The sequence below is a fragment of the Nicotiana tabacum genome, chromosome 4 (assembly GCF_000715075.1).
Source record: "Nicotiana tabacum cultivar K326 chromosome 4, ASM71507v2, whole genome shotgun sequence".
Taxonomy (NCBI): domain Eukaryota; kingdom Viridiplantae; phylum Streptophyta; class Magnoliopsida; order Solanales; family Solanaceae; genus Nicotiana; species Nicotiana tabacum.
In genome coordinates this window covers 21,683,211-21,699,085 of record NC_134083.1, presented here as the reverse complement: position 1 = coordinate 21,699,085, position 15,875 = coordinate 21,683,211, and the positions used below count along the sequence as shown (strand labels likewise).

The following is a 15,875-nucleotide window of genomic DNA, read 5'->3' as shown; positions in this document are numbered from 1 at the left end:
ATCCCACAGGTGCAAGTTAACTTAAACCTTCCGAACGCGCGGGGTGCTACCCGAGCCATTTCTTTAACCATGAACCTTTGTTTAAGGGATTCCTTTGACTTAAAGCTTTAGTTTAGTTCCTTGATATTACCACACATTTTCAGTCTTATTCTCCCAATGTGCTATACCCAATCATATATACCTAATATAACCACGCCACGTTACGTATATTACGTAAGAGAAGAGTGAAACACCTGGGGTCTCACAGAATATGTGTGATATGTGTGGTGGTCAAGATGGTCATTACAAAAAAGAAGAAGAAACCCAATTGTCTTCTCCACAACCACCAAACTACTTCCTATTATACACAAATTACAATCCCTTTTTTATCTTTTACAAAAAAGAATTAAATTTTTAGTGATCCAATCTAGAAAATATAATATTGCATAAGCAAAATTATCCATGATATAAGAAGAAGAGGAAGAAGGTGATGTATAGATTGTACACGTACTATACATATTATACACTACTATAGTGTGTATAGACACTTTTTTATATATTGTTGAACAAATATATATATATACACTTAAAATATATAATACGCTCGGAATACACTAAGAATACATTATCAAACTCGAAAAATACTGTATATAAAACTTTTAAATACTGTATAACTATAAATATATATATCTTCTATACACATATAACAGTTTATATATAATTTTTATACAAAACTACACTTGCACAATATGTATCAATTGTGTATAAAATATGTATATACTATACTATATAATATTATATAGTGTATATATACTTTCTCTCTCTCGCTCTCTCTCTCTCTCTCTCTCTCTCTCTCTCTCTCTCTCTCTCTCTCTCTCTCTCTCTCTCTCTCTCTCTCTCTCTCTCTCTCTCTCTCTCTCTCTCTATATATATATATATATATATATATATATATATATATATATATATATATATATATCCACTATTGGGGTGTTGTCACTTTTAGCCCGCGCCAAAAACTAATTACATATGATAGTCGAAAAAGTGTATAAAACTGTATAATTTTTGTATATAACATAAAGAATGTATATATATGTTTTCCTTTACATATAATTTTTCTTTCCTCACGAATGTGTATGTATATATATATATATATATACAGTTTTTATATATTTTTTTGGCTATTATTTTTACAGTGACTATCTAATGTCTTTTTTCGCCTAAGCAAGACTTGCTTCGTGAGGAAAGTTGATGAGCACTACAGACACGAACTGGTACTAGTTGCAAGACAACTAAGTTCTATTTTAAAGGAAATTTGCCTTGCCTTAGGGAAAAGGGTTAGCGGTACCATGGACATCCGGATATGAAACAGTCGGGGGCAACATCGGAGAGCCAAGGTCTCCAGGAAGCTATACAGAGAATCCAAGCATCTCAGTACCATACTGGAAGAATCAGTTCTTCTACAGCAGTGGCCGTGACTTCAAGCTACTTAGGGCATCAAGGCCGCAAACCAACCACCACTTTGAAAACTCACAGTTTTTCTTTGTTTGAATCAGGAACAAAGCAATGCAGAATGGTGATTCTCAAAGGACGAATATCACCAAAGGTAAGTCCCTCAAAATTTCCATTTTATTTTATTTTTCAGCATGCATCACTACTGTCTATACCTCTCATTTTCATAGCTTAACCCAGGTAGAACCGTTTCGCCTAGGGAGATCGAGCTCATAGTTCCGGGTAGAAGTACTCTTCGCTCAGGGTATTTTATGTAGCTTAACCCAGGTAGAACCTTTTCGCCTAGGGGGATCCAGCTCATAGTTCCGGGTAGAAGTACTCTTCGCTCAGGTTATTTCACATAGCTTAACCCAGGTAGAACCTTTTCGCCTAGGAGGATCTAGCTCATAGTTCTGGGTAGAAGTACTCTTCGCTCAGGTTGTTTTACGTAGCTTAACCCAGGTAGAACCTTTTCGCCTAGGGGGATCCAGCTCATAGTTCCGGATAGAAATACTCTTCGCTCAGGTTGTTTTACGTAGCTTAACCCAGGTAGAACCTTTTCCCCTAGGGGGATCCAGCTCATAGTTTCCGGGTAGAAGTACTCTTCGCCCAGGATATTTTACGTATCTTAACCCAGGTAGAACCTTTTCGCTTAGGGGGATCCAGCTCATAGTTTCCGGGTAGAAGTACTCTTCGCTCAGAATGTTTTACGTAGCTTAACCCAGGTAGAACTTTTTTGCCTAGGGGGACCCAGCTCATAGTTCCGGGTAGAAGTACTCTTCGCCCAGGATGTTTTTCGTAGCTTAACCCAGGTAGAACCTTTTCGCCCAAGGGGATCCAGCTCATAGTTCCAGGTAGAAGTACTCTTCGCTCAGGTTATTTTTCGTAGCTTAACCCTGGTAGAACCTTTTTGCCTAGGGGGATCCAGCTCATAGTTCCGGGTAGAAGTACTCTTTGCTCAGGTTATTTTACGTATCTTAACCCAGGTAGAACCTTTTCGCCTAGGGGGATCCAGCTCATAGTTCCGGGTAGAAGTACTCTTCGCCCAGGCTCGCTTTTCGGAGCTTAACCTAGGTAGAAACTTTTCGTCCAGGGGATTCATTTTTATTTCAGTAATACAGGGCACCATCCCCTGGTTACATTTCTTTTCCGCAATACAGGGTGTCATCCCCTGGTTACATTTCCATTCCGTAATACAGGGTGCCATCCCCTGGTTACATTTTCTTTCAGTAATACAGGACGCCATCCCATGGCTACATTTTTTTTAGTAATACAGGGTACCAACCCCTGATTACATTTCCTTTCAGTAATACAGGACGCCATCCCATGGCTACATTCTTTTCAGTAATACAGGGTACCAACCCTTGATTACATTCTTTTTCCGTAATACAGGGTACCAACCCTTGATTACATTCTTTTTCCATAATACAGGGTACACCAATCCCTGGTCGCTTTTCCAATATAGGATCTCCACTCCTTAGTTTCTTTCATTTTAGACATAGGGTTTCCATTCCCTAGTCTCTATTTTTTTTTTGGGTACACCATTCCGGACCTTTTATTGCTTTCACTAAAGAAGTAGTTTATAATTTTGTTACAGTAACTCACAAAATTTTCCTAGTGCAAATTGAGGCAGAAAAATTTCGTTTGTTTGTTTGTTTTGGTGTCTGAGTAGGTTTTACCTCGAGGCACAGGGTTCGAGATGGCCAAAAGAAGAAGTCTCGATTTATAATAAAAGAAAAGAAAAATTAGGTGAATCCAAAATACAAAAGTAGTTGAAAAGATGTGGAATGCTCAAGACATGACTGAAGCCACGAGCATTGGAGTCCCGCTTTCATTAGAAGAAGCTATAGAACAATGAACTAGCCCCTACAGCTAGCTAGCATCAAGGTTTAGATCAGAGTCTGCATGAAGAACCAGTCCAGACTCAAGATCAAGTTTCAGAAGACTCATAGATAGGAATCTTGTAACTCATAGCTGATAGGCTTGTTTAGTTTCTTTTTTATAATAGCAGGACCGCGGACCGGAGCCTCGGCGGAACCTCACTCGACTCCTCAACTCATCATTCCACCATTCTCCTGGAACTACACGTGACCTGATTTCCTATAACCCGGGATATGTAGGCTGTCCAAAATCAGGACTCGGTTGCACCCTATCTTTTATTTTTTTTCCTTTTGAATAACGGTTTGGTCAAAAATTAGTCACAGGGTTCACCTAGTCTTTTCCTAAAAACTCTTCATGTTTCCAAGCAAAGAGGGGCAGCTGTGAGCGCCTAATGTTTTACTATATTTGAATTTTTACCACCTTCTACTATGTAAATAATTTTAGAAATTTAGTATATATTTTTCTAGCTTTGTTACATTTTTTTTTACATAGGATAAGAATTAAAAATAATTTAAAAGTTCAAATTATTACTATTAGTATTATTTTTATTTTTTATATTTATTTTAAAATAAAATAAATTAAAATAAAACCAAAAAAATTAAATACTTTTTAAATTTTTGGATGGGAATAAATAATAGAAAAATTAAAAGTATGGAATAAAAAAGTAAAAGTAAAAGTAGGTGAAAATTATTATTTTTTTAAAAAGTAAAAGAAAGTAAAAAATTAAATAAATAAAAGTAAAAGAATGTGAAAATTTAAAAAATAAAAAGTAAAAGAAAGTTGGAATTAAAAAATAAAAGTAAAGGTAGCTGAATTTTTCTTTTAAAAAAGTAAAAGAAAGTAGAAATTTATAAAAAGAAAAGTAAGATTAGTGGAAATTAAAAAAAGATAAGATAAGTGGAAATTAAAAAAATAAAAGTAAAATAAGTGGAAAAAAATAAAGGTAAAGGAAAGTGGGGAATTATTTTTTTAAAAAAAGAAGAAAAATGGGAAGTGAGAATTCTTTTTAATTAAAAAATAATAAAATAATAGAATTTTAAAACAAATCTGAAAATATTCAGAATTTTTTTTCTATAAATAGAAGAGAAATGTGAGGAGAAAGAGAAGAAAAAAATAGAGGAGGGAATTGAGAGAATTTTGTGTTCTTCTTCTATGCTAAGAGAATTTCTACTCGTGTCATTCTTTCTTCGTCTCTTCTTTTCGAACTATCTAGCTATTCATCAACCAAAACCCAACAAAAATACTTCATAACATCCCTTTTTATACGCCAAAAAGTGAAGTCAATAGTCGAGGTCGAGGATTCCGTTGGAACTCCGTTCACTAGCTTTGATGTTCTTCTTCGCTTATGCTTGTTCGACGTTAGTTTGAGTTACTGTACTTGTTCTTGGAAACTCATTTAATTGGAAATTTTGCATTAAAGGTTTATTCTTTCCTCTATTCTTTTAATATTATTTCATGTGATTTTATTTATTTGCCTTTAAACTTTATAAATAATAATATAAATTAGTCCTTAAATGCTATATACTTAATCATGTTTCTGGAAATATGGTATTCAAACTTGCTTTAAAGTTGGGACGATTAGGACCCTAATAAGTTTGGGCTTCAATTATTGGATTGTAGGGTATTGGTATATGACGGTTTATTTATTCAAATATCTAAAATCATACACTTCTTCTACAAGCAATTTCATAATTTATGACCTTACAATAATCTCAAATATATAGGAAGAATAATGAACATTGATAGAGTGCTTTAGGTACGCCTTTAATTAGTTTATCGCGATTATGTATACGTTCGCGTGGCATAATTGTGATTTCCAAAAATCAAACTGATGTGTTAACTATGGCCAAAACAATCTTAATAATAAAATTCTATTAATTGTGTACACGTACGCGTGACAAGAGTTTGGCATAACAAACAAAATGGATTCACACACGTGATTCGTTTCAAAGATAATTTTATATTTTAATAATTAAAAGCGGATAGATTAAACATGAAAATCAATAAATCACTATTTATCCAAAATTAATTCAAGCAAAGTTGTAGTTAATAAAGCGACCGTGCTTGAACCACGGGACTTGGGAAATTCCTTACACCTTCTCCCCGGTCAACAAAATTCCTTACCCAGACTTTATTTTCGCAGACCAATAATAAAAGAGTCAAATCTTCCTTTGAATAAGGATTCAAATAAAATGTGACTTGGAACACCCAAAAAATTAATTCCAAGTGGCGGCTCTGTAAATAAAATAATCCCTACTCAAATTTGTCACTTTAATTGGAAAAACTCTTTAACCCACAACAATTCATACACATATCTTTTGTGGGGTAAAAGGGGGTGTGACACTCTTAGACGAACTTATCTGGCCATAGCTATGCCGGAGAAGATTTGAGGGCCGGATTTTTATTCGTCTCTATTTTTAGTTTTAATACAATGTGTACAGTATTTTGCTTGGCCGTAAAAAGCCATCTCCGACGAACTTTCTTTTCTTCTTTGCTTTTTTAGTCACACACAATGATACAAATACATTATATTCTGTACAAATACACTCAAATATTTTTTTTTGCATAAATACATTATCTTTTTACTTGTATTTATGTATTTTGAAGGTCTATATTTTCTGAATACAGTCGAATATCACTGTGTTTTGTGATTTTTTATTGTTTGAATACAGTCGGATTAAATACAGTGAATTGAATACAATGTATAATAGTGAATAATGAATATTTGTGAATTGAGTACAATGTATACAGTCGAATTGAATAGAACGGTATACATCCTATTTCTTGATTACCTCATTGTATTTATAAATACAATCGTGCGAATACATGGAATACAACACAATAGCAACAAAATTTATATAGCATTGATTTTGTTGAGTTAAATTAGGAGTGATACACGCTAATTGATCCTCTTTCCGTTATTAAACAACTGGACTCGCCTATTTTTTAGGCAAATTCTGCTACTGTATTCATAAATACAGTAGCGCGAATACAGCGAATACAATCGCACAAATGGACTCCTTTATTATTGTATTCATGAATACAATAGCGCAAATACAATGAATACAATCGCGTAGCAGCGAATTTATATAGAAATAATTTTATTGAGTTTAATTAGGAGTGATACACGCTAATTGATTCTCTTTCCGTTATTAAACAGCTAGACTCCCCCATTTTTTATGCGAATTTCGCTACTGTATTCATGAATACAATAGCGCGAATACAGTCGCACAGTTGGACTCCTCTATTTTTTTAGGCGTAGCGCGATTTCAACAAATAGAGTCGCGTAATAACTAAATAATAGCTATAGTAAATAATTATGTATATAATAGCTATAGGAAGTTAATATCTACTAAACAAAAGTACTTTCTGAAAATTTCTCATAAATATAACAGGGAGATAAGTGTAAAAGAATATTAGGAAATAATTGAGACATGTATTAAAGACAGGAATATATGTATTTTTTAATCAAAAATTGTGTAAGGTTCTCGATTTGTTGATCGTTTCTAAAAGGCGAAATACATAAATCATCCATTTAAGTTGTCCTCAACGATAAGCCAAACGCCCTAGCTAAGCCAATGACCAACTAAACACCGCATGTGTCTATTAAGAGTATCAACTAAACACCCACGCATGACTTGGCATATCGCGTGTTGCACACTCATGTAACAGCAAGTTGTCTCAAATTTTAACCCATTTTTAGCGGTAATAAATGGGTGTAATTCCTAATTTTTCCTTAGTCTAATTTTATTCCCAAATTGAGATACCTAATTACCACTTTCTCTTCAACAATCGCAGTCTTTCTTCTTTGTTTCTTCACCGTCTCTCTTTTCACCATTAAAACCAAACCTACAAACACAAAGCATTCATCTTTCTTCTTCCTATCTTCTTCTTCTTCGATTTTTTTCTTCCTGGTGTTTCTTTTCATGAATGCACCATAGCCCCCTATAAACAAAAATTCATATATATCCATTAAATACAAAATCTCCACCTTCAAAATCATTCTATTGCTGTATTGCACCGCTCTTTAATGCCATAAATACTAAAAAGGCAAGAAATTCTAATAACAAGTCAAATTGATGCAACTTCGAAGGTGGAGCAAATTAAATTTTGAAGGAGCCTTTCTGGGCGAGTTCTTGAGGGTAGGTTGGTTTCCTTTCCGAATCGTTGAGCTTTCTTGATTTATTTGCAATCTGATGAATCTATGGTTGTGGGATGGAGATCAGGTGGGTCTATGACAGTGGGGAGTGATAAAATGGTTGTATATGGATAATCAAAACTAGGGAAGCTAATGATTTTAGAGAGAATGAGGGGAGTGTTCGTTTTAGGGGTGGCAAGTGGGCCGGGCCCGGTCCTAAGTAGGCTTCGCGGGCCCGGTCCTAAGTGGGCCGGTCCTATGCGGTCCGGTCCTGGGCTTCGCGGGCTTATTGGTGGGCCGGTCTCGGGCCTAAGTGGGCATAAACGGGCCCAAACGGGCCTAAGCGGGCTCAACAGATACTTTCTATTTTTAATTTTTTTTTATAGAAGTTAGAGAAAAAAATAGTAATAAAGATATATAAGCTATATTCGATTTATATACTATATATACATCTTAAAATATATATATATATATATATATATATATATATATATATACTATATTATATATACATAGTATACATCTTAAAATATACTATATATACATCTTAAGATATATAAGCTATATATATATAGTATATCTTAAGATGTATACTATCGAATATGACTTATAAACTATGTATATATATATTATAGTATATATATAGTATATTATAGTATATATATATAATATATATATATATATATATAATATATATATATATATATATATATATATATATATATATATATATATATATATAATTATATACACACTATACTATATATACATAGTATATTCGATATACTATACTATATATACATATATATATATATAAGCTATATATATATATATATACTATACTATACTATATATACATCTTAAGATATATAAGCTATATTCGATTTATATACTATATATACATCTTAAGATATATATATATATATATATATATATATATATATATATATATATATATATATATATATATACACACACACACACACACACTATACTATATATACATAGTATATAAGTCATATTCTATAGTATACATCTTAAGATATACTATATATACATCTTAAGATATATATATATATATATATATAAGATATATATATATACACACACACTATACTATATATACATAGTATATAAGTCATATTCGATAGTATACATCTTAAGATATATATAATATATATAGTAAGATGTATATATATTATAGTATAGTATAGTATATACTATATATACAACTTAAGATATATAAGCTATATTCGATATATTCGATATACATATATATATATATAAGCTTATATATATATACTATACTATATATACATCTTAAGATATATATATATATATATATATATATATATATATATATATATATATATATATATATATATATATATACTATATATACATCTTATATATACACACACTATACTATATATACATAGTATATAAGTCATATTCGATAGTATACATCTTAAGATATATATAATATATATAGTAAGATGTATATATATTATAGTATAGTATAGTATATACTATATATACAACTTAAGATATATAAGCTATATTCGATATATTCGATATACATATATATATAAGCTTATATATATATATACTATACTATACTATATATACATCTTAAGATATATATATATATATATATATATACTTAGTATATCTTAAGATGTATATGTAGTATAGTATATATAGTATATCTTAAGATGTATATATAGTATAGTATATATAGTATATCTTAAGATGTATATATAGTATATCGAATATAGTTTATATATCTTATGAGATGTATATATAGTATAGACTATAGTATAGTATAAATATAAGCTTATATGTATACTATACTATACTATAATATATATACATCTTACTATATATAAGCTATATTCGATTTATATACTATATATACATCTTAAGATATACTATATATACATGTATATCTACTATATATATCTAGTATATCTAGTATACTATGTATATATAGTATATCTTAAGATGTATATATAGTATAGTATATATAGTATATCTTAAGATGTATATATAGTATATCGAATATAGTTTATATATCTTATGAGATGTATATATAGTATAGACTATAGTATAGTATAAATATAAGCTTATATGTATACTATACTATACTATATTATACTATATGTATAGCTTAAGATATAAAAGAACAGAAATATTGTAAAGAGATATTCAAATCAATGCGTTATATTTTTATTATAGCATTAAAAATCATGATAATATCTTTCTTAGTCTTCCTCCCCCGTATGGAATGAGCACAACAAGGTGCTAATACCACCATTGAGAAGAAAAAGAAACTAATCAAGATGTGCCAATATCTACAAATATTCGCAATCATGCTAGAAATAAACTGCCCTGTGTGACGTGAATTAATTATTCTATAAGCAATAATGCGCTTTTGCATTATCCAATGCTCATCAATCCAATGACTGGTAACAGTAAGGTAATCATAGTCATTACCACTTCTACCAATATCAGTTGTAATAACAAGACGACAATTTATATGAGTAAATAAATAGCGCAAATATTGTTCATATTCATGTTTATATTTATAAATATCACTCTTTACGGTTGTGCGAGGAAAACATTTATAAGTAGGATTATAAATTTTTCTAATATAATGCACAAAGTGGGGGTTAGAAGGAAAACTATAGGGTAAGCACATAACAGTGACCATTTTTGCCAATTCTTCCCGATCTTTTTTTGGATCATAATATAAAATACCACCGGTAACAGTGTTAATTCCCGGTTGAAATTGATTTGACCCGGTACTAAGGTCAGCCTGACTAGGTACACTTGTCCCCTCAGCCAAAGCTTTCATACGAAAATATCTAGCTTTATCTTGAGGGTGTAGCAATATGTGTCTAGTCAAACTTCCTGTCCCCCCTCCCCCCGACTTCCAACATATTGAAAAACTAACTCTTTGCCACAAGTTTTACACTTAGCCCTATTTTTTTTCTTAGTTGAGTAAAAAATTGCCAAACAAGAGATGTTTCTGCCCGTTTAGGAGGTTGTCTAGAAAAAGTAGGGGCACTAATAGGAGGGTCAGATGGGGGATCATCTAAATTATTATTAGTTGGGTTAACTTCAGGAGCAGGACTAGTGGGTGTATCATCATCCGGTTGCGTTTCATCAAATCTATTTCTTCATCATCATTTTCATCAATAGTTGGATTACCATAAAGAGCATTCATATATTCATGGTTTAATTGTTCACCGGGTGCAATATTATGAAAAAATTGACTCTCGGTAAATTGTAATAAACTATTATCGCTATCAAGAATAGGAGGTGTAGGACGGGTAACATGTTTGGGTCGGGGAGCCGGGGGAAGTGGAGGAGGAACATATTGGCCACTAGATTCACCACTCTTCAATTTTTTCTTATTTTTTACTAAACATATTTTTTAAGGAATAAGCCATCTTAATTAATCAAGCAAAGTAAATAAAACAAACAAAATTATAATATTAAAAGTTAAGAGTTGGAACGAGTTTACCGAATTGACGAACAACTTGTTGGAAATTGATTATCGTTGAAGACTTCAATTCACCAACTTCACAATTGTTTCACAAATTGTAACAATAAAGTAAGCAATAGTAGAAGTAAATTAGAGAGAGATTGTGATAGATTGATGATTTTGTAAGAAAAAATAAAATAATGGTGGGGTATTTATAGTTGAAAATAGGAAAAAAGTGTAATTATAAAAAGTTTGGGATTAAAATAAAGTTGAGGGGTTAAATGGCTATTTCATAAATAGCCAACGGCTATTTTTGACAGTCCAACGGTAAAAAAAAATAGCCGTTGGGCCCGCTAGGCCCGCTAAGGGACCGGGCCGGTCCCGGGCCAAACGGTCCCGAACCTGACGGGTCCAATCATAGGACCGGCCCACGAGACCGGACCAGGCCCGCTAAAACCGGACCAAACGGTCCTGGCTCGTTTAGCCGTTTGGCCCGTCTGGCCCGCGGTCCTGGGCCGGTCCCGGGCCTGGATCGGCCCACTTGCCAGCCTTAGTTCGTTTTGATAGGAAAATGGTGGCCGAATTGGATGGTTCTGTGTGGTGTATGGGTGATATAGGAAAAAAGTTTTTTTTTTTTCTTTTCTTTAAGTGTATTTCTTTGTTAATTACAAATTCAGATTTTTTAATTATAAATTACACGTGTCATTGTTTAATTGGTTCATTTGACACGTCATCGGCAAGTGTAACTCACGCATCTAGTCTGCTGCAGTGTCTATTTGATTTACTTAACAGTCACTTGAAGTGTTTAAATAATAAAGGGGTCAATTGAGGTGTCTGGCTCATCGTTGAGGACAACTTAAAGGGGCGTATTATGTATTTCGCCTTTCTAAAATGTACCTTACATTCTCAAGACTAGACTTCGTCAGGTTATCTGAAAAATACATTCTTCATTAGTTGGGATTTATTCTGTGACAACTATTTTGTTATTTACTAACAGTGTAATTCAGCATATTGTCATCAGCACGCAGACATACAATTAAGATATGATCTCTAATACAATCCCCTTATTAACCTATGCAACCCTTTTAGAATATGCTATGATGCTAGCAAGCCTAATTTCCCTTGGCAAATGCTACGAGCCGCCATTCGCATAACCATCTGCTTCTTAAATTAAAGGAACTGACAATTTTCCATAGTATAACAGCTATCAACTTTAATGGAAACTATGGCAAAAGTGCTAGCAAATTGAGCAAATGTGGTTTTCATTCTAAGAAGTTCCAAAATGAGGAGCAGAAGAAAGAAGCTTCACCCGTGTGCTCAATGTATAGTCACCTTAGTAGGCAACAAATTACTGAAAAATCTCAATTTCATGTGATAAACTTCGACGAAGTTGAACCTCAAACAATATTGTATTTTGTCCTAACTGTCAGCTAAAGCCAGCCTCTGTTTATGAGTGTCAGTTGGCAACTTGACATCAGAGGCCAATCCAATAGCTTGAAGAAACCTTACTACATACCAAGTCATGTCAAGTTGCCACCATTCTAAGCCATGCCTAGCCGAATACTCAAATGCGTGGTGGTTGTTGTGCCAACCCTCTCCAAATGCAAGCAACGCCACCCACCTACATTGTATCAAATCAATTATCTCGAGGGAGTCCAAAAAAGGGGGCGAAAATGGATTGAGTTTAACTTTTATACACGAACAATAAAAAATTAACGATGCATACCAGTTGTTCCTTGAAAGGTCACCAGTATTCCACGCCTGCTTTCCCCAAACATGGCATGCTGAATTTACCAGCCAAGTTATGTGGTATACCCACACAATTCTCACCCCCTACATGCCCCAGCAAATTTAGCAAATGAAATTTCAAAATCTCCTAGCACTAGATGCATAATAGCAACGAATTCACACTTGAATAAGCTTGTCCTGTTGTTCGTTTTATCAAAAAAATTAAGGACCCTAACAAGAGATACAACAGCAATTGTCTAACACACAAAATTGGCTCACAACTTGAGTTAGGCGGGTAGAAATATCCAAAACCGTTGGGAGATTTGACACATGATGAAAATACAGTACTCTAGCGGGCAGAGGCGGAACTATGTATTATATTGAGGGGTCACCGGACCTCGTAAACTACGACAGAAGTCTTGTATATGTTATGTATATATCATAAAAATGATTAAATTAAATCGCTTGGCATCCTGAACGCTAAAAGCCTTTAGGGGCAATGATTGAACAAAATATCGTATTAAAATTTTGGGTCCGCCTCTATTAACGGTCAGTTTTCTTACACAAGATTGGCTCACAACTTGAGTTAGGCTGGCAGACACATAAACATATTGGGATATTTGAAAAGATAATACTTTCTAAACATTGTTATAAATACCAACAAAAAAAAAAAATCAAAAATACCTAAATAGAAACAAATTAAACAGCAAACTTCATAAGCCACACCACCTTATGTAAATTTCCTTTTACTCATTTGCACATATGGTATTTCAAGCTTCAGGGTTGTCTATGTGGAAATTAAATCATACTAGTATAAGTTCTATCAACAAAATCATCCTTTTCCCCATTCCAATTGTTTTCCCAAAATGTTGAAAGGGGAAAATGAAAGGTTTCTCCACAAAAGCAGTTGTGCAGAGGAAGAAAAGCTGCACTTACCATGCCCCAAACAATATAAGGAAATCCTCCCATTGCATATAACAGAGCTGCAAGTACGACGGGATGGAAAACGTAAGTGTCACGAACAAACTGATAGAAAGGCTGCTTCTCCAAATCCCCCACATTGTTGGGCTTTCCTGTCTACACATTAAAAAAGACATAATAAACAAACACAATTAATACACAAAAAATTTCTATATTTTGTAGTACTATATATAAAGATACAGTAGAATGAAGCAATTACCCTCTCAACAATGGTGTCAGTATCGAACATCCAACTCATATGACTGAACCAAAATCCTTCAATAGGACTGTGAGGATCTTTATCAGAATCACAAAATTGATGATGATACCTATGAGTACTCACCCAATCAATTGGATTTCCCTACAATCACACATATCAACAAATATAAACCACAGTGAAATTATAAAAGCCAAATACTGTACTAGATAAAATTAACGCACTGATTTTATTTACCTGAAGTGCTTGGACACCACAATAGGCAAAAAAGTATTCTAACCACTTGGGAAGTTTGAAACTTCTGTGAGAGAGGTTTCTGTGAAAAGAAAGAGTAATCCCCAAAAGTCCAGTTACTATATATAAGCCAAATGCAATTCCAACAGCAGCCCAATTGAAGTTAAAGGGTGCAAGTAGACAGAGCAAATGCATAGCCACAACCACAGCAGCTGAGCCCAAATCCACTGAATTCCACTGCCTACCAAAAAGTACATTCCTAGGCCGCTTCACCACTACATCAGAAAACAGAATTCTGTTAAAGCTTGATTCTTTTCCATTTTCTGATACTGTCGTCGATGCTGCATTCACAATTGACATTACTCTTCTGCTGATCCTAACTTTTCCTTCCAAACTATAGCCATTCCACTTGTTAAGTACGCTTGTTTTTGTTGACTTATATGATAGGGTATTTACATTCTTTGTTGGTTGAGCAGGGGAGAAGCTTCTCGCCGGCCTATGAATTGGTTGAGGAAGCGGCGAAAATGGGTAAGGCTTAGACTTGGACGGCGGTGGTGCAAAGAGGGCCATATTTGGGCTTGGCAATTGTTTGGTTGGGGTTTCTTTGGCTTATATAATGGAAATGAGAAACATAGAGTAGAAGGGGGTTTATGGTGGAGATTTAACGTTGTGAAAACACCTCAGTTGCAACATAGAGGCGGAGAGCCAACTTGACAAAGAAGGTGATATTACTGATAAGGCGGTGGGGCTTTTAAGATTTTGGGATAATTGGAAATTTAGTTAGTTAGAGGCCGCAGATACAATAGTAGATTTTTGTGGGGCCACAACTTGACGCCTACGTGGGAAAACGATTGTCTTTCCTTTATTTTTCTTTTTAAGATAACTCGAACAGCTTATGTATACCTCGATCACGGGTATTTGAAAATTTACTTATCAGAAGATTATAATTTTTGTCTAAGCCGAAATTTAATATCTGCTCTCCCATGATTTTTTTGACAGAAAATTTATGGTTGGGGCAGTTGGTGTTAGAGATATTTCTGCTAACTCCATGTTATTTTTTGGTTTATGTGGTTGCGTTTCTATATTTCTCACGCTACGTTATCCAAGTGTCTCTCTACTCCATTTGCACAATAGCAGCAACGGCTGCAACAAGTGCGTCCATGTAGCAAACTAGCAATGCCAGTCCCTTCGCTATATATACATATGTTGGTGTCTTGCTCCAAATTATTTCAACTTATTAAAGAACATTCTTGATCTGTATATGACTCAATGTACTTAAATATATATGACAATTCACAGATAACTGCTTATTGTTATTTCAACCCTGAAGATCTTGAAATTTATCCAATTTGTTTAATACTTCGAGATGAGTCTGATGGTTTATGGGCACAAAATGTTGAAATATTAAGATCAAACTAGATTGTTGACCAGCAACTGACCAACAAAAATATGCAGGGGAAGAAAGAACTGAACAAGATTCATAGGATATTTTCTGCGTGCCTTTCGAAATCTTGTAATTTACTTAAGAGGAAGTATCAATGTATGGTAATTGAATTAGGGAGTTGCAATTTTACTTGCTAAACAGACAACTGTTTCATCTTCTTTAACCTATACTTCTGTATACCATGAAAATAGTTACTATAGCGTCTGCAGTATGTTTTACATTTCTGAAAAGATGACTTGCTTTCATTGAATTAGTTCTCAATACCTTTTTACCTAGACCTACCTGCTTCTGACAAGGGAGAGACCGAAACTTT

General features: G+C 33.5%; 1 protein-coding gene across 1 annotated transcript; it reads right to left on the bottom strand.

Moving 5' to 3' along the window:
• Window positions 1–12,224: 12,224 nt before the first annotated feature.
• LOC107811213 (palmitoyl-monogalactosyldiacylglycerol delta-7 desaturase, chloroplastic) lies at window positions 12,225–14,862 on the bottom strand. The gene is made up of 5 exons (XM_016636099.2): window positions 14,122–14,862; window positions 13,888–14,028; window positions 13,644–13,784; window positions 12,706–12,812; window positions 12,225–12,600 (listed from the first exon to the last, which is right to left on the bottom strand). The coding sequence occupies exons 1-5, from the start codon at window positions 14,686–14,688 to the stop codon at window positions 12,399–12,401; spliced, it is 1,158 nt and encodes a 385-aa protein (XP_016491585.1). The 5' UTR covers window positions 14,689–14,862; the 3' UTR covers window positions 12,225–12,398.
• Window positions 14,863–15,875: the final 1,013 nt, after the last annotated feature.

Coding starts and splice junctions, on each gene's coding strand:
- LOC107811213 (XM_016636099.2), bottom strand. CDS start 14,688: ATGGCCCTCTTTGCACCACCGCCGTCCAAGTCTAAGCCTTACCCATTT. Junction 14,029..14,121: donor GTGGTGTCCAAGCACTTCAG/GTAAATAAAATC, acceptor GTGTGATTGTAG/GGAAATCCAATTGATTGGGT. Junction 12,813..13,643: donor CTTATATTGTTTGGGGCATG/GTAAGTGCAGCT, acceptor TGGGGCATGTAG/GGGGTGAGAATTGTGTGGGT.